This window comes from Antedon bifida, chromosome 1 (genome assembly GCF_963402885.1).
Source record: "Antedon bifida chromosome 1, ecAntBifi1.1, whole genome shotgun sequence".
Lineage (NCBI taxonomy): Eukaryota > Metazoa > Echinodermata > Crinoidea > Comatulida > Antedonidae > Antedon > Antedon bifida.
The window spans coordinates 14,874,657-14,895,631 of record NC_136226.1 but is presented as its reverse complement, the minus strand read 5'-3'; the positions used below and the strand labels follow the sequence as shown (position 1 = coordinate 14,895,631).

General features: G+C 33.6%; 1 protein-coding gene across 2 annotated transcripts; it reads left to right on the top strand.

The window, feature by feature from the left end:
* The first annotated feature begins 1,042 nt into the window (after positions 1–1,042).
* Positions 1,043–20,532, top strand: LOC144843825 (CDK5 regulatory subunit-associated protein 3-like). Of its 2 annotated transcripts, XM_078700785.1 has the most exons (13): positions 1,043–1,127; positions 7,268–7,349; positions 7,664–7,795; positions 8,298–8,398; positions 8,916–9,053; positions 13,414–13,503; positions 14,601–14,737; positions 15,189–15,357; positions 16,547–16,609; positions 16,850–17,005; positions 17,776–17,981; positions 18,332–18,503; positions 19,036–20,532. In XM_078700785.1, the coding sequence occupies exons 2-13, from the start codon at positions 7,292–7,294 to the stop codon at positions 19,108–19,110; spliced, it is 1,497 nt and encodes a 498-aa protein (XP_078556911.1). In that variant the 5' UTR covers positions 1,043–1,127; positions 7,268–7,291; the 3' UTR covers positions 19,111–20,532. The 2 variants fall into 2 exon arrangements, with proteins under 2 accessions (XP_078556911.1, XP_078556920.1); XM_078700794.1 differs by lacking the exon at positions 16,850–17,005.
* The last annotated feature ends 443 nt before the right edge of the window (positions 20,533–20,975 follow it).

Sequence of the window (20,975 nt, the reverse complement as noted above, 5' to 3'; positions counted from 1 at the left end):
GAAAATAAATGTTGCTTTGAATTGAATTGAATTGAATATGGCGATTTTAAATTTAGAATATTTTGACCTTCATTTTTTTGTGTTTCAAGGGACAATACATCTTTAAAAAATGTCCATTATGTTCACTGCTGAGTTAGAAGGTATAATCAATTGTGAGTTTTTAATAAATAAAGAAAAGGCAAAAAAAATGTGGTCAGTTATGGACCGTAACAATTTAGCAAGGTATAAAATTAACGTTTATAATTGATATTTAGGTAAAGTCAAATATAACTTTTTTTGATTGCCTGAAAGAGATAAAAAGAGTTATAAAATAAAGAATTATGTGGTAAATTATACGTACATTGTTAAGGATTGAAAAACGTGTAAGAGTGTATAACATAGAGGAAAATATTTTTTTTCTTCTTTCCTTTATTATATATAAAATGCAATGGTAGGAGTGAGATATCAGATGTACTGAAAGTTATTTAATGTCAGTTATATTGTATTTTATCATTACATTACTCATGCATTGTAAACGAACATTTTATTGATGAAGAAATAAAAGTGGGTCGATCCTACATAAGACAAAAAAAAAAACATCAAATGCATGTTCATGTTCACGCCACGATGTACTGGGTCGGCCAGCCCTTATACTCACTGGGCCTAACTAGCCTAGGAGCCTATTAATTGTCATTATATATAATTTTGTCATTAAATTAATAAATTGAAATCATGAATATCAGGCCGCCGAACAACAAATCATAATATTTATATTTCAGTTTGTATAATAATGTGTTTTTCCTCGTTTTTAGTAAATAAATTCATTAAAACGTTACTGGTATGAAATAGCTTTTCATTATTTTATCAATGATTTTCATTAAATGTAAATAATTGGCTATTATCTAGTTATTGCAGTAGCTTCATTGATTTAGGCCTACTGTGAACATGGACCTATTAATCATGGAGGCATACATGCTGCATGACTCGCGATTTGACCATCACGTACACTGGAAATTCTTTCTCAGTTCTTTATCAAATGAATATTCATAACCGTATTCTGTATGATAAGAAGACATCTCTCGTTCGTCATCGCGTACACCATATTAGTGAACAACATATGGCACAGATTTCCTCAGATTTTTAAACGGGTTAGTTGTACTTCATTTATTATTTTCAGCAACATATATTCAGTATTTATTCAATGTACATGTAGTACCTTTTAGTAATAACCCAAAGTATTGTTTATTGCACTGACAGAGGCCTCTCTCTGTTGTTTGTAGCCTGTAGTGTAGGTAGGCCTAGGCCTAGCTGGGTGCTGGTCAACCCGTACCCAAACCAACCCGTACCCATGCCATTATGCCAACTCGTACCCAACTTGGCTAACCCGTACCCAAATAGTTAGTCAACTCGTACCCACTTTGGCTAACCCGTACCCAAACCAACCCGTACCCATGCCAACTCGTACCTAAATATTTGGCTTACTCGTACCCAAGTATTTGGCTTACTCGTAGTCGTACCCATTATTTGGCTTACCCGTACCCATTTTTGGCTTACTCGTACCCATTATTTGGCCTACTCGTACCCGATTTGAATAATTACTTGTAATGATTTGATCGGCGCAAAACTAGTGGTATGCTTTTGCCGTATGAATATTTTTATATTTAAATTGTTTTTTTATTTTACAGGTCTCGGTGAAATGTGTGCTAATAAAAATGACCATTGATTTGATTGTAAACTTCGTTTAATTAGGCATATACAGTATTTGTTAACATTTATTTAAATGTAGTATTATAGTTTTATAAACGTATGTTTGATGTGTCTTTTTTATTTACATAAGAGAACATTAATTAATAAAACAAGCACGAATGTGCAAGGTTTACGATGAAATCGGTCGCGTCTGAAATCGGTCGCGTTTGAAATCGGTCGCGATAAAATCAACTTCCGGTATTTTGTATGACGCGCCGCTAGAGCTATACTTTTGATGAAATCGGTCGCGTTTGAAATCGATCGCGCTATTTTGTATGGATCGAGCGGGATGCATTGCTAGAGCGGGATATACAGTACATTTTTCGTTTATAATTGATATTTTTTAGGAACTAGATTATTTATGTGGATATTTTTTACTTGGTTAATAAATATTTATTATCAATCATTAAATTAATTTTTTTTTTGTATTTCACAGGTCTCGGAGAAGGACTGTGTCTGTTCAAAATGGCCATTTCTAAACACGTTTAAATATTATATTAGGCATAATGTTATATTAGGCATATAATAATTTACCTCTATTTATAATGTACTGTAATTAATATATTATATAGAGAATATACGTCTGTCGTGTCTTTTATTATGCAAACAATTACGTAAAAGAGAACAATTTATTTAAAAACAATAATTTTTACAATATAGCCCGTAAAGCCAGCGTATCCATTTTTATACTTATGCATACTGTGACAGATTATATCATATCCATGTCGTTAACAACATACTATTCGATCACCTTATTTTTATTTCTATTTTATTTCTCCGTTATGTAGGATAATATTAAGTGTATAATGATTATTGTTGAGGCAAATTACGTGTATATTTTTATTTCTAATGTTTAAAATAGATTTTAGTAAAATGTGATCGTGCAGTACAGCTGTTTCCTCTAACAATACGTTATTTTGCTGAAGGGGTTTCCCCTTTTTAAAAAACACGCACTTGTTAGTGTGTCAAATCATGGACAAAAGTACGATCGTTGTCCATGGCGAGGTAAAGATGACGTCTATTACTAATAACCATCCATACGTTTGAAACGTCTATAGGCCTCCTGCACGTGTTTTTGTTAAACGATCCAATGAGCTATAGATGCTCGACGCGATTATGAGATCATGTTCATTCATTCATTCATTCATTCATTCATTCATTCTTTCTTTATTTAGCCTTTAAAATCGAAATACATTTAAAACAAAAAGGTAACCAAATCAAGACACGTGGAAATCTAAGGAGGCAAGGATAAGCAAAAGCAATTAAAATCGCTGTAGTTCACAGGCTTGCTTATCCATAATAATTCCGAATAAAGCACTTTTTCTATAATTTGACAGTATGATTTATATATAATTTACGTATATACGTCGGCGATACTATAGATTTTAATTTGAATATCTTTTATTTCTTCATTTATAATAATCATTTAATGTAAATAATTAAGTAAGTGCAACTCAGTGTCTCACATTCATACCCCGTTCGTAAATATAAATGTTTAAATATCAGTGCAGATTACCTCTTTGAGAATCGTGTCCACCTTTATTATCCATACATTATTATTCTCACATCTATCATTGTACATCATAGTCCTACTGTAGGCCGGTAGATTGATTTATAACGGCATATCTATTTTTATACCTCAATGTATTATCTATATATTTTATTAATATCCTAAAACCATACGTAATTGTTTGCATTGCATAATAAAAGACACGACAGACGTATATTCTCTATATAATATATTATTTACAGTACATATAAATAGAGGTAAATTATTATATGCCTAATATAATATTTAAACGTGTTTAGAAATGGCCATTTTGAACAGACACAGTCCTTCTCCGAGACCTGTGAAATACAAAAAAAAAAAAAAATTTAATAGTTGACAATAAATATTTATTAAGATATGACCGTTTGGGCCGCCGACAAGTTGAGCCGCCGCTAGTTTCTATGAAACGCCCACCGCGTCTTTTACTATATTCCGTGTAATGATGCAAAAATATCAATTAAATCTATATAAACGAAAAATGTATATCCCGCTCGCGCGCTCGATCCATACAAAATAGCGCGACCGATTTCAAACGCGACCGATATAATCAAAAGTATAGCTCTAGCGGCGCGCCATACAAAATACCGGAAGTTGATTTTATCGCGACCGATTTCAAACGCGACCGATTTCAAGCGCGACCGATTTCATCTGACACCATGTGCAATACTCGGGGTAAAGCGAAAGAAGCTGTAATGACGTCATAAGACCGGATGTAACGTCACATACACATCAATAACCGCGCTACCAAATACGGCTATACGGTACCATCTTCGAGACGTGATATGGATGCATCCGGTTTGAAATTAAAAAATCCGGCTCTATAGCTTTGAGGACATGTCCCTGTAGTATATTCATGCTAAATCCGAGCTCAATACTACAACGAGGGAGGAGTAGTACTTTATAAATCGCACTTTTTGCTCAATAGTGTCCAGATGGAAGAAGAAGAGGAAAAGATGAGAGAGTCCTAGACTCAGATACCCCGAGTAATAAAACGAAATATACTCTATATCATATTACGTATACAGTATATTTCACCATAAAGTTAAAGAAAAATAGGTTTCGCCAGGGCTCGAACCGGGAACTTCTGCGTGTTAAGCAGACTTGACAACCACTACACTACGAAACCTCTTACACTAAAAATGTGGGTTACACAAAGTTTTTTAATCCATTTAAATTACAAATAAATATGGTAATAAGCACAAAGCAAAATAAACATGTGTAAAAGTGATAATTACCGATTACACAAAATAAGTATTTAAAAAAATAAAAAAAATAAGATATACTGTGTATAATTATCATATTGCGTATACAGTACTTTTCACCATAAAGTTTAAGAAAAAAAGGTTTCGCCCCGGGCTCGAACCAGGTACCTTCTGCGTGTTAAGCAAACGTGATAACCACTACGCCAAGAAGCTGCATATAACAACGTAACGCTGTGGGTGTGTGTCACACATTGTGGCTTCTTAATTAAACAAATTAATTAACAAAAAAGCACGAATGTGCGATACTCAGGGTACAGCAAATGAAGCTGTAATGACGTCATAAGACGGGATGTGACATCACATACACATCAATAACCTACCAAATACGGCTATAATGGTACCATCTTCGAGACGTCATATGGCTGCATCCGGTTTGAAATTTAAAAATCCGGCTCTATAGATTTGAGGACATGTCCCTGTAGTATATTCATGCCAAATCCCAGCTCAATACTACAACTAATAAGGGACGAGTAGTACTTTAAAAATCGCACTTTTTACTCAATAGTGTCCAGATGGAGGAGAAAAGACTCGGGTACCCCGAGTAAAAATAATTTAACTGTTGTATTGTTAGTAATAGTATTACAATTCAATTAAGCCCAGGTAAAGTACCAACAACGTATAATTTTATACTTTTTTTCTTTTTTACAATTTTTATTCTTTTATTTTATTCTAATTATCTATTTTATTCTAATTATCTTCCCTGATTACATTCGATCAAGTAATTATTATTTCTATTGTATTGGTATATTTAAAATTGGTTGAATTAACAACGCCCTGTTTTAAGCAAAAAGCCTGCAGGGCTATGGGGTCGAATTACTCGTAGATTTCGTGTTACATGTTTTTGCTGACCAGGATTAACCTTTTATTATAAAAAACATGCATTTATAGGGCGTCAAAGAGACGACTCAGTAATGACGTATGATCGTTTTCCATATATTTTATTTATTAATAATTCAGTGAAATGATCATATACACGTACTGTCGTACTGTAAGGCAATTAAACATTTTGGCAGATTTTCTTCTATAACAGCTACGTGTTTTTGCTGAATGGGGATTCCTCTTTAATATTAAAAAAAACGCATTTGTACGGGTCCATTTGTAGTGTGTCAAAAAATAGACAACGCAATGTGGCGTATGATCGTTTTCTATTTATTTTTTTCTTAAATAATTCAGTAAAATTATCTGTTTGTTTACGGTAATTAAACATTTTTGGTAGATGTTTCCTCAATAACTTACAGCTACGTGTTTTTGCTGACGAGGGATTCCCTTTTTTAAAAAAAAATGCGCATTCTATAATGTGTCAAATAAGACAAATGAACTACGATCGTTTTTCCATGGCAACGAATGTCGTCTTATTTTATACTAAAATAATATAAACGTTCTGAAGGCCTACCTACACGTATCTGTCAGCGATAAGATGATTTTTTTAAAGTTTTAGTAGTATTTATTTCGGTTTTTAAGACATAATAATACAGTAATAATCATTATAAAATGAAAACGTAATAACAGCAAATGTCGTCGTTTGTAATTAAATGTTAAATTATTGGAGGTTACCTTTTATTATTATTCTCACATCCGTCATTGTATATTAGATAAACGGCAATAATATAATCTACTACTAAATGCTCATAGCAGCAATGAGGCTGGTATCCACTTAAATAGTTTCGTGATTTTAAAATACGAGTGACTACTTAAAAATGTATTAAATATTTTCGAAATGTTAAAACAGTTTAATATTTTCCAAAACTTGCAAAACAAAACAACAAAAACCATTCGTTTTAAAACGATTTTCAAAAATCATTATCTGTAAAATAAAATGAAAATACAAATTATGTATAAAAGATATTCATGTTTACTTTTAATAATTCAAGTTTTCATCATCACAGACTAGTGGGTATTTAAATTTCCGTGTACTACTATTCGTAGTAAATACTAGATTAATAACTATTCATAAATGAAAAAAAATAGAATGCAGCACAGCTGACCACTGACATCTTCCATGTAAAACAGCACCCTCAAGTATTAACTTGACCAAATACGACGTACCCAAATACGATGAAAGCTGTGCTTTTTTCGTACGAGTCTGTAGATATTATTATAATTTTTAGGTCAATAGTTTTTGCCATTATAATATCGAACATATGATTGGTATCTAAAAATTTAATAAAACTGGGTTTAAATGTAATATAAATATTAAATAAATCAATGTTAACTTTTTGGTTAAACCAGTTGACAGGTACTTACTTTAAATAGCATTAAACTTGGGTACAGGCCAGCCAATGATGGGTACGGGTCAGCCAATGATGGGTACGGGTGAGCCAAAATTTTTGGTACGAGTAAGCCAAAATTTGGGTACAAGTTGGTGGGTACGAGTTGGCATGGGTACGGGTTGACCTGTATTCGGCCTAGCTAACCGAAATAGAAGGATCACAAATCTGAGCAGAAGCTTGTTGTTGAGGTCGTTTCGCCCTACATTTTTTAACATTTAAATTTTGATTACCAGGGTAGTCACTTTTTTCAATGTTTTTATTTTTCAACCACTTTACTTTACGCCTCCATTTTGTACACTACTACTACAAACAATTGTGCTTTTTGCAGGAACAAGTAGTATTATTACATACTATACTAGGCCTAGGCCTAGTTAGGCCTATTTATTAATAAGTCCAGTAGTAGGCCTAGTAAATACTAAAATATAATAATTTATTGATTGATGTATATTATTCCATACCAGCCTATGTAGCAAGTTGACACAACAATGTCTGACTCAAGTGCAGATAACCTTCCTATTGATATTTCATCGAATAAGCTTCTTGGTAAGTGTATATTTCATATTATTAAAATTTTCTTAAATTAATCCTTTTGGAAATTGATTGTCTCGTTATAAAATATAAATTTAGAAAAAGATAAAAATGTACACAACCGAAATAATATAACAGAAAACATGAATGGCATCAAAGCCTAGGCAAAGTATGGAACTGGGGTAAATGCGAAAGCTATCACAAATGTGGATTGAAAGAGACAGAAATTCAAAAATAATAAATATGATATTAATGTATTCTTATTTCATTTTAATTTATTTACTTTCCTGCAAGAATTTATAAATTTCCATTTTATTTATTTTATTTAGATTGGCTGATTGATCGTAGACATGTTCAACCTAAATGGACTTCGGTGGCGCTGTCTGTTCGTCAGAAGATTAATCATGCGATTCAAGATATGCCAGAAGTTGATGAGATCAAACAGCTAGTAGTTGGAACATGCAAGTATTCTTAAGCTCTGTCTACACTATCAAACTAGTTGGACAAAAAAAGTGTGATGTGCCCAAATATGGTAGTAATATGACATCATTTCCATAATATGGGCACATCACATTTTGTTGTCACATAAAGTTTGATAGTGTAGACAGAGCTTTATACAGAATTATTATCACAACTTAATTTTCAAATAATATATATAAATAATGCCCAGATTGTGATAAAATAAAAATTAATACGAAGCCCGGTAGAATGGAAAAATTCTAGATCTACATGTCCTGTGGTTGTTTCCAGGGTTCATTCCTGACCTAGTGTCTCACAGCTCTTCCAACTCCACTCCCTGTGCCTAAAGTGGGACTTAGTTTATATTATAAAAAAATAATAATTTTTAAAATAGTTTATCCATCCTGTAATTGGCAAGTTACTCGCTGTTGGATGCATATGGAATTAAAAAAACACAAAATGAACATCTTTTAGACTGATTTTTTTTCTTTTAATTTTTTCTAGATATTAATTATTTCCATTGTAAAAAGATTGTCGAATTATTGAAAGTATCAGAATCTAACACAAAGAACATATTTGGACGTTACTCCTCACAACGCATGAAGGTAAAAAGTAGCTTGGTGGTTAACATGCACGCAAGGTCCACAGCTGTTCATTACTGGTTGTAATTCATGACTGTTTCTACTTCGCTCCATAACCCTTAAACAAGATTTAAGCCCTGTCTACACTATCAAACTTTATGTTTAAAAAAAAGTGATGTGCCCATATATGGACATGATGATGTCATATCACTACCATATTTGAGCAGATCACTATCATATTTGGGCACATCACACTTTTTTAATCAAACTATCATGATATAGTTGATCCACTCTTTAATTGGCGAGTTATTTGCTGTTGAAATAAAGTAGGCCTAAATAAGTTAAACAAAGTATGCACAATGTATAGTTATTTGTGTTTGTATTAGTCCTTCCTACCTAGTGGACCTCATCAATTATGTGATAATATCCATTTTTGGAAAAATTTGTAAATTCTCGCATAATTATTTCCAAAGGCTTTAAAATCTGATGAATATTGAATGCATGATTTTATATAACAAATGTTATGTTATGTTTTTTATAGGATTGGCAGGAAATTGTATCAATATATGAACAGGATAATCTATGCCTTGCAGAATCGGCTCATCTTCTGTCTCAGAATGTCAATTACGAGATTCCTGCACTTAAAAAAGCTATATCCAAATGTAAACAACTACAAACGGTATGTATTTTAAAACTGTTTTAAAAGCTCTGTCTACACTATCAAACTATATGTGACAAATGTGATGTGCCCATATATGGACATGATGATGTCATATCACTACAATATTTGGGTATATCACTGTCATATTTGTGCACATCACACTTTTTTTGTCAAGCTAGTTTGATAGTGTAGACAAAGCTTTACAGTGTGGAAATGTGCAGATATTGAACACACTTTTTATTTATTACCTCCGCCAAGGAGGTTATATTTTCATCCCTGTATGTTTGTGTGTGTGTGTGTCTGTCTGTCTGTCTGTCCACAGTTTTTATCCGATCTCAACTGTGAGAGGCTGGATACATAACCATTACACCAAACTCTCATCCACAACCTTTTAGTGTAGAGGAATTTTACAGTAGGCGGAGGTTTGTACTCTCGGAGTACCCTCTAGTTTTATTTATTTATTTATTTCATTTCCCAACCAACAGTGAACTCATGGTTTACCACTTACAGGAGGGAACACAGACAAACACGTACACATACAATAAAAAATATTAAACTACTAACAATGTTGCGAAACTTATGGAAATTATTACTAAAGATATCTAACTCAGGGTTTCTTAAAGTAAAAGAATTATAAGTTTGGCTTAATCTACTAATAAAACCATTTGAAAAGTATGATTTCTTCTAAGACGACGACTAGGGACTCTAAGATAAAAATTACTAACTAAGTTACAGTCAAAGAATTAACACATTTATACAAAAAAACAAGATCAAACTAGAATTTAATTCGTCACTTTGACGAATTATAGGTGATCATTTTTATCATTTTACTGAAATTAATTTTTTTTTACTTGCACGTACGTTAACATACGATCGGAAAATGTTGATGTATGCCATCCTATTATACGCTTAGTGCTGAGTTGTGCCTATTATATGCCATATATAATATGTACAGTATATAATGTATATCTATATACAGTGTAGCATAGGTGAAATTACGGGACACACATCATGTTCTAATTTTTTGTATGATGGAATTATCAAAATAAACTCGAAGATGACAATTTCGAAAGATAATGAATTGAGCAAATAAATATAAGAATTGGAAGAGAATTTGGCACGTAGAAGCGCTGTATAACTGTGACGAAAAAGATGAAAAAACTACTTTCTGGCCATATGTTAACTTCACAACATCCGATAGGCTTGATTTTTATATGAATTCATATCTACATTTCATCAGTTTCATAATAAATTATAATCATCAAGGTAACCTTCAATTCCGAAGAGCTGTATGATATTCAAATTTACGGCGAAGGTGAAATTACACCACCTACGTTATTCAAGTTTTTACGCGTGATGATGTCATCAAAATAAAAATAGTGGCAAGTCATGAGAAAGTTAATTAATTGAGCAATCACATACTAAAATTTTAGTGAAAATCGGGTACAAAATAACAGAGATGCGTTCTATTGAATGTGATAAAATATGACGAAAAAGAAAATAAACTTTGTGTGTGGCCATTTGATAACGTCACAACATTTTGTACGTACAATGTGTACATGTATTCATATCTACAACTCAATGGCTTCCCGAATAAGTTAAAAAAATCGGGGGTCATCGTGCATTCTGAAGAATTATTTTCATTTTAAAAATTCCTTATTTTTCACCATTATCAGCACTTTGATGCAATTAATTTTCGCATTTTGTCATTTTGAACCTGCTCGTATAGCGTTATTTGATATCGGAACTGACTGTGTTAATTCGAAATAGAAATAAAAACTAGAGGGTACTCCGAGAGTACAAACCTCCGCCTACTGTAAAATTCCCCTACATAAAATGTCTCCGGAAAATATATATATATTATATTTTTTATTAGTTCTAAGTGTAAAAAGGCTAACTGCACACTTCAAAGTTGTGGATGAGAGTTTGGTGTAATGGTTATGTATCCAGCCTCTCACAGTTGAGATCGCTGGTTCAAGTCCCGCTGAGGGTTTTTTTTTATTATTACCTCCGCCAAGGAGGTTATGTTTTCACCCCTGTATGTTTGTGTGTGTGTGTTTGTGTGTCTGTGAACAGCCTGGAGGCCACAGTTTTTATCCGATTCTCACCAAATTTGGCAACAATGATCTATGCCCCAAAAGCTCGGACGAGTTCGAATTTGAGGGGAAAAGGTCATAGGTCAAGGTCACAACTAACAAAAAACTATTTTACTGCCCAGAGACCACAGTTTTTATCCGATTCTCACCAAACTTAGCCACAATGATCAATGACACATCATATAATTGTGGTTAAATTTTGAAGGGTCAGGGTCAAAGATCAAAAACTGTGGCCTCCAGGCTGTTCACAGACACACACACAAACACACAAACTCACACACACACAAACATACAGGGGTGAAAATATAACCTCCTTGGCGGAGGTAATAACAGAACTAAAGTTGAGAATTGGATGGATAATTGAATAATAAAGGTGGATTTTGGTTTGCCTGTCAAAATGTTTACACTTACGCCACATAAGCCAAAGCAGTCTATTGCACTTGCCAACAAGATAATCAATATGAAAAGAAAAACAAAGGGAACTATCGATAAAAACACCAAGATCTTTTTGCGATTGCACCCTATTAATGGGATTGTCATTAATTAAATAATTATGAAATAAAATGTTCTTTTTCAAAGTAATAGTTAAGATATTGCACTTTACTGGATTGAGGGACATACCCCATAAAGGGTAACGGGACGATTCGGCCCTGAGACGATTCGGCCCGGGACGATTCGGCCCTGGGACGATTCGGCCCGGGACTATTCGGCCCGGGACGATTCGGCCCGGGACGATTCGGCACACTTAAATTTATCGGCTTTGATATGCATTTATAAGTATAAAATAAGCTTTTTTCCCCAAACTTTATTTTCAGAGCGACTATGGGGTAGTACTACTAGGGATAAAGATGCAATAAAGCAAACATTTTGTAAACATTGTCGAAAATGATCATTTTTTAGTCACGCGAACGATGTAAACAAGTTACGCCCTCTGTTGGTCGCTTGGCGAATGCACGAAATAAACAAGGTTTTCGAAGTAATAAATTTAATATAAAATTACGTTTTTTTAGTAATTTATTATATATATTATATCAAGATTGTCAATATCAATAAACACGGATTCTTAAACACCTTTAAAAACTGGAAAAATACCAAAAAAAATGAATATGAATTTGGTCTAAAGTGAGACGTTTCGGCCCACAAAGTGAGACGATTCGGCCCAAAAGTGGGCCGAATCGTCTCACCAAAAGTGGGCAGAATAGTCCCGGGCCGAATCGTCTCAGGGCCGAATCGTCTCAGGGCCGAATCGTCCAAGCTGCCCAAGAACATAATTTGTCCAAGTCCACCTGAAGCCTGTCAGCATCCTCAACACTACCAATAATTTTGTATAACTTAACATCATCAGCAAACATAAGACATCTGGAGTGGGTAAAGAGTTTGGGAATATCATTGACAAAAAGATTGAAAAGGAGAGGACCAAGAATCGATCCATGAGGGACTCCGGAATGAATAGGAAGCCATTCAGAGGATATATCCTCAATGACCACTCTCTGGAACCTACCATTAAGATATTACTACGAAACCAGGAGATAAAATCATTATGAAAACCAAAACGTTGTAATTTTAATAAGAGTAAATTATGAGGAACAAGATCGAACGTCTTAGAAAAGTCTGTGTAAATAATGTCACATTGCTTCCTGTCATCAATGGCTTCGTAGACTGTGGTCAAAAGGATGGCATGGTTTGTTTCACAAGAACTACCAGTTACAAAGCCATGCTGACAGGAAGCAATGGCAGGAGAAACATGAGTCGAAATATGGTTAAAAACAATTTTTTCAAACAATTTAGAAATGGTAGGCAACAAACAACAGATCTCCAATAAGAACAATATGATGCCTTGAATACATGGCTGATGCATCTTCAACTGATTGCGCTAGTTGCAGCATGACATCTCTTCCGCTGTTGGGTAGCCTGTAAATAACAGCAACCAGCACTCGTTTTGTCTTGCTTAGCTTAATTTCAACCCAGAGGATTTCAATATTTGGTTTCTCAAGGTGCTCCAGACGTCTAGACTTATACTGATTAGAAGCTAGGAAAAGAACACCACCACCTCTTCTGCCATCGTTCCTGTCCCTTCTATGAATTTAAATAAGTTTACAGGAAACAAGCATACTGTTTATTATTTTAAAAAAAATATCTTTACTACTGTAATGGGGAAAAAATGATTTTATTTAGTAAACTAAATTAAGCTAGAAATAATCAAGTTGTAATTTCAGATGTTAGTTAGTATTAACAACTAAAATATATAAAATGAGAGCTACACATGTATTTTATTTTGATAGGAATGTGATAGAAAAGAGAAGGATTATCTAAGCCAAGCATCATCAGCTAAAGATGACTTCAAGTCCTCATGTAACAAGCTCGGAATCAAGGTTAGAAACAAATTAACTTATCAATCAGTGGCCATATTCACCACTCATTTCCCTTAAATATTTCACTTAACCCTTTCACTGCGGAGCATTATTCCCACCTCTGTGCGTAATATATATTTAAGAAAAACATATGGTATTTTAATAAATTGCAAAAAAATACTAATTGAGATAATTGTGTAATTATTTTTGTGGTGTGTGATGGGCAAAGGGTTAGTCTACAGTTAGGTATAAAAAAAAAAGTCATTTGCATATTGATGACGTCATGTGACGTCATTACATGTATTTTGGATTTCGTGTTTTTTATCGAATCAATAATAAAAACTATATTTTCTATAAGAAATTCTTATGGAATATGTTTTTCCAACTGGATATTGATGAAGATATGTATAACAAATAAAAATATAAAAAAAAATTGAATTATTTTTATTGTTTTATAAAAATTATGCACAAATCAAAGTTTTGGGGCAAAATCGTGAAAATAATGACATTTTCCAAAAATTCACTATAGTACAAAAACTAACTATTGTTTCAGAATTTTTTTTTTGCGTGTTGTGATAAACACAATGTTGCCCTATTGGGGCTGGTAAATTTTGGTTACTTTCAAAATGGCCGCCATTACGCTACTCAAAACAACTTTCCAAGATAGAATACTATTATATATACTATACTATATATAATATAACTATAGAGGGCGCATGATTTTCAAGACGATAATATATAAACTATAGAGGGCCGTTTTTTTTGCTGGAAAAATGTTTTAATGACTATTCAAGTTCATCGAACAAATATAGAGGGTGCTATATATTATAGGCAAATACGATTAAATCATTGTTTTGCCCATACCCGGTATTACCGTGTATACGTATTTCAACGACGTCTGTTTATACCCGGTAGTACCGGGTATACGCAGTGAAAGGGTTAACTCAATATATAGTATTTCTCTTAAATTGTATTCACTTACATAGGAGATTTTTTTTAATTTTAAGGGTAAGTGTTTCCCTCAGTCTAAGTGTGAATGGTGAATACGGCCACTGTGGAATAAAAGAAAAGTCAATTTTGAAAGATCTAATTTATTTTCTGTTTTTTTCTTATTTCAGGGAGAAAAAATTAAAACTGAGCTAACACAACTTGTATCAGATTTACCACTCATCTATGATAAAATCCTGTCAAAGACCAAAAAGCTGGACAAGGTCTCTGAATTTTATGAGGCATTTGTTCAATTTACAGTTGAAAGGTAATTTTTACATTTTATTCTATTTAATAATACTTAATTCTGAATTCTGATTTGATTTCATCATTTAATATCAACAATTCTCATAAAATTCAATTTTCTCAATATTTTATTTTTATACAATCATTCCTAAAACCAAGGCAATCAAACAACAGGACTATAAGCTCCAAATCAAAGGTTTTACCTCTAGTTGCGACTTGGTCAGTTTCCACCCTCTAAATGCTTGACTGAATTTCGATTGTACAATTGGCTTCCTCCATGTTTAGCAAAATGGTACCATGCATAATCTGTACACTTGATTGATTTAATTCAAAACCCTTTGCATTCAAAGTCTATTATGATAGCCTATCTTGGCAAGTCGGGCTTAGCGTCCTGTTGTTAGCCTTGCTAAAACTAGATTCACTAGATAACCAAACAAGACGTACATTCAAGTTTTAATTCTGTTTTATTTTAGTCAGGAGAGTGGTGCACTAGATAAGTTTCCCATCTGCCCAACTTTACGTTACATGCTACAGCATGGTAACACTACAGTATATTGCTGGAGGACAGGTGAGGAACCAAAATCAATAGAAGAGGTTAAATTGATAGCGCCTGATGAAGAAAAAGATATTCAGGAAGACGAGGTATATTAATATACTTGGATGATTTGTTATACAATGTAACATGTCTTAAATAAATATTATTTAACTGTTTCTGTCCCTTTGCATGGAGAATTTATTTATATATACCGTAGTTCCCCGGGTATAATCCCACCCCCCTTGTACGTGAAATTTTCCCGAATTTGGGAGGTGGGACTATACCCGGGGATTTCCCGGTGCATGAACTGAAAATGACAATATTTCTTCTGGCTACGATTTAGGCTATCTAAAGCTATATTCCGATGTAGGCCTAGACATTAGACTGCCAGGTCATCTAGGCCTAGGCGGCCTAATTGGTCTAGGCCTATGCCTACTGTATAGATTTTCTCCCATATTTCTACTTAAAAAATACCCTAAAATGTGATCTAGGCCTGGCTTCCTAAATAATATCGACATGAACTCATACGAGTTCTCCGTCTCTCCCGATTCCCCACGCTCGAGCTCTGTGCAAATCGCATGTTGTTGCATGTAACACGAACTACAGTACTGCTCCGGTCGGTATAGAGGGCGGTGTTTTTTTATGGTAATCAAGCATGCAGTAGTGTAAACAAGGCAGAATGTACACGGCGAATGCATGATGTGCAGAACGCGATGATCGGGGCGATGATATTAAGGTTGTATTCAACTTTACGATGGCCAATGTTTGATGAGTCAGCCGAATTCAGAGAAATGACTCTATTTTTTGGTGAGAATTTCTTTTAAAAAATCGACATCGGCCTAGCTAGCTAGGCCTACCTCTGTCCTAATGATAAATTATACACTGGGACTTTGCCCGGGGATATGCTTGCGTGCGAAGGTAATCGTAAAGTCGGGGGTGGGATTATACTCGAGTTGGGATTATACCCGAGGAACTACGGTATATAGGCCTCTGGCCCAGAATATTTACATAATTTGTAACGTTATTGGTGCATCGATATATAAAATATGAATACGATAACGAAAACGGATAGGTCACGCACATGCACACGAAACCTCCCTAATATCTTCCTAAGCATAATATACAAATCTTACTATAATTCACTGACTGTCTGTTGGGGTGAGAGGAGTTGCACGGTCTTCAAACTTGGTGGGTGGATTGCAGCTCGTTAAGGAGAAGAACAAGTTTGCAAATTTTTAGTCTATAAATAGACAAATAATTCCATTCCATCATTTTATACCTCTCTTTTTTTTTCAGATTGATTGGGGTGATGGAGAAATAGATTTTGGTATCTCGCTTGATGAGACTGTCAGTATTGATGTAAGACACCCACTAATCTATATTTTCTATTAATACAGTATTTTCTGTATTTGATGCATAAACAAAGTCTTACTAATAGTCTTTAGGAGTGGAGTTGTAAATTGTCATTATTGTCATTAGAAAAATAATATCCTGACATGACAGGACTTCAACCCAGGACCCTTGGATTGGTAGCCAAGCATCATAACCACTAAGTCACAACTCCACTCCATTGGATCAGATTATTTTTTTTATTTTTAGGAAGAAGCTAAAATCGACTGGGGAGAAGACACTAGTGGTATTACTTTAGGATGTGATTTAAAAACTACAGATGATGGTGTTGCTAGAGGTGCTGATGCTCTAACCCTCCTTGATAACTTAGAAACAAGGAATGCATTTGTGAATGACATGCTAGAAGTAAGTTCATTCATACTTTCAGAGGTTTGTTAATCAGAGGTTGTAAAATGTCTGCTACTATGTATTAAAGGGTATGACACAATCCAATTCAGTTACCTGCTGTCAAAGATTACAAAATATTTCTAAACCTACCTTTACTTTTACATCTTTTATAAACTACTATTTTCATAGCGTTTTGACAATTACAAAAATCTGTCCAAATATGAAAACAATAATCACAAAAGACACCGAAACACAAATTAATTGTTCTCATCCTGAACCATATTAAATATACAAGAAGTAACATAAATTTTATGTTACTTTTTATATAAGCAGTGAAAGATGTATAAAAACCAGTGGAAATCTTTCACTACTACAATAGTTCAAATGAAAGCTCTAAAATAACAATTTGATTCAGTTAGAAATTACCAAAGAAAAGAAAAAATAATTTACAGATTTGACTACTAATCTTACTATAATTCACCAAAATTCTGCGTGTCTTTGTCTGTCTGGCTTTATTCAGAGACTAGGGGTCGCACAGACTTGGTGGGTGCAGCTTGGTATAAGAACAAACGATTTTGCATTCGTTAGATCGTCAAGGTAAAAGGTAAAATCTCAAAATTGTTCTGATCGAGCTGAAACTTAAAGTAATCCTGAGGGTATAGGGCTAGTATGAATCTGATACATGATGTTTTAAACTACATTTGAAACCCCTCTAGAGAGGGTATATTTGCTAGTGTATGTAATTGTAAATCATTGCAATTGTTTATATTAAACTTGACTCATTTCAGCTTGAGTTCTTCTTACGACAAAGATTAAAAGAAATGGGAGGAGACGTAGACATTATATCTGTCAATCAGTTTCAAGGAGCACCCTCTATATGTCAGATGCAAACAGTTCATGATGTTACATGCATGTTGAATTTGGTACAAGATGTATTAGGTCATCTTCGTGATTCCACTGTTCAACACTTTTTAATGATTAAAAGCTCTCGACGGTTGGTTTACTCACCTTATGAAAAAGTATTTTCTTAAGCCCTGTCTACACTATCAAACTTTATGTGACAAAAAATGTGATGTGCCCATATATGGACATATTGAGGCATACCACCACTATATTTCGGATTTAGATTGCAATTTAATAGTTAATTGTTATATAGTGCATATAGCCTCTTATGTGCTGTACAAACATTGAAATAAAACAGAAAATGGAATTTTAACAATAGTAATAGACAAGAAATTACATTATGATAATGTGTAATTGTAGTTACATCTGTTACTAGAAGTTCTCGTCTACAGATTGTATTTATATTTTTTCAAGCTACATTAGAGATTCCTTCTCTTTTAGGTATGTTGATAGACTTGCAGACTCGCTAAAAGAAAAACTTGTTTATGAAGAAAAAATGATTGCAAGTAAAGTTGCAGTAGTGGAGAAAAGACAAGCTTCTCTGGAAGAACAGAGAAAACTTGAACCTAAACTAGATATCTTGATGGCCAAAACAAGAGAACTAAAACAACAAGTACGTTTTTCAAATTTATTTTCGAGTTGCGTGTAAAGTAAAGGAGTTGAGTAGCCGAGTGGTACTGTAATGTACTCATATATTCTTGATAAGAATAACTCCCAGTACACTCGGATGTAAATGAGTACCTGGTCGAAAACAGTAGAGAGGATAAGGCGGCGTGGAAATAAACTGGCCACCCTGCCACATGTATACAGAGTACAATGATCTCAGTTCATTAACCTACTGTTTGAACACTGGACTCACCTTTACCTTTAGTGTAAAGTAAATGCTTTGTGATTATTTATAATAATTGTGTTCAATTTGTTGAAAGTTTGTGGTACACCACATATACTGTAATGGTCTTAAAAAAACTGTTGATTTTCTCCCAGAACTACATATACGTCATGTACTGCAAACTTTATATCAACATTTGATTTCACCATGCAAACCTTCAAACAATATTTGTGTTCAATTAAATTAGATGGTTTGTATTGCACTACTGTACCTTTGACTTTAATATACAGTAATTTTTTCCATATTTTGTCCTCAGATTGAACAAGAAATCTCTAAAAAGTATAAGAACAGACCAGTTAACTTAATGGGAGCCATTAACACAGTACTTTAAATGAAGCAAGCAAATATGTATACATAAAAAGGACATAAATGTAATTAGTGCAAACATAGACGGTGGTGGTACAAACCATGGATTAAAGAATAGAAGGATATGCATCAGTTTGAGATCAAAGCTTCCATGACTCTAACCTACAGAGCACGGACCGCCCACAATGTTACAAAATAAACACAGTATAATTAACCGTCGTTAACAACGAAACAGTCGCGTGCCTAATATATTGTTTACTGCACATGCTCAACAACCTTTAACCTTGTTGGCTATGCTTTCGTGCGCTCTTATCTTGGTGGAATGATTAATTTTTTATATTTTTAACGCTAGCTGCTATAGCGACAAACAAAACTTTATGCGACGAATTTAATATAACTTTTCTGAATTCAAATTAAACGATCTTAAAAGATTAAATACAAATTGTTTTTAAATTTTAGTACCCTTTGGGTTTAAAAAACATTAATTTTGCCATGTTCAAAATCTGCCACGATTGATCTACGCTAATGTTTCTATGACCTTAAAGTAGCATTTTATGGCGCAGACATGTCAATAGAACATTCAGACTGCGCATACAATTTCTACATGGCTACGTTTTGGTCTAAAAAATGTTGAAAAAACAGTTGATTCGCAGCGTTCTACAGAGGGCCGCGGTTAGAGACACAGAGTTCAATGAGCGTGTTTGTTTGATTGGCAGCAGTGCTTTAGTATAGGCAAGCGCGTTGGAAAATCGTTTGATGTCACTGTCGATGCATATCCTTCTATTCTTTAATCCATGTACAAACACACTGCAATTCTGTGAATGTGATGATCTTAGTTGACAACAAACTTTGACAATTTTTCGGAACCCATTTGGCAATGAGGGTATGCATCGACTATTATACAGTATCATCATGTACTGTGCATGTACAGTAATATATAATATGTATCTATATAAACAGGCACAGAATAAATTATAAAACACCCAGTGATATATTGATAATTAATTGATTAATTTCGATAAAGATGAAGAAATCTGTGAGAATGAGAAAAAGGTTCGAACCTCGAACATCGAACCTTCTGCTTGATATGCACATGTCCTAACCATTAGACCACAGGGGCTTTTCAAATTCAATTGGATAGCTCTTTAACACCCTCTCTGTGGCAAATTGATATTCCTTCATCATATATACTCATTCACAGGCATAGAGAGACTGCCCAGTGGTGTACTGAAATGTTTAATTTATTATCCAAGAAGATGAGTGAGAATGAGAAAAAGCCACCCAAAACCTGTAATCCTCTTGATATGCAGATGTCCTATATTATTTATTTTGACACAAATGAAAATTCATATTGTATATTTTTGGCAAGTAGCATTTTATTTGCACAAATTGTTAAATTACAGTCTATCCAATGGTAATGAAATAAACAGATCTTATTAATATTTAACTATTACAGTGTATTTATACAACATTATTTTTTTTTTATCATGATGAAGTTCTGAAAATAAGCATTCACATACAATACAACAGTATGAATAGCACCATTGATTTGTGAAATATGATTTTTTTGTGCATTAATTGAATGGTTTTAAAACATGGGGAAATTACCATATATTTTATTTAAAACTATTATTCTGTCTACACTAATCAAAGTGTTGTGATGTGCCCAAATATGGTAGTGATGCTTAAATATGGTATTAAATGACATCATCATGTCTATGGGCAAATCACATTTTGTTAGTTACAACAAGTTTGATAGTGTAGACAGAGCTTAAGTCTCTTTTATTTAGCAGAGATAGTTTATAATGGGTAAATATTCTAACCAGCTGTCTAGACCATTTAGGATCCGTGCATAAATGTAACCAGTGAATGAATATAAACAGTACAGTA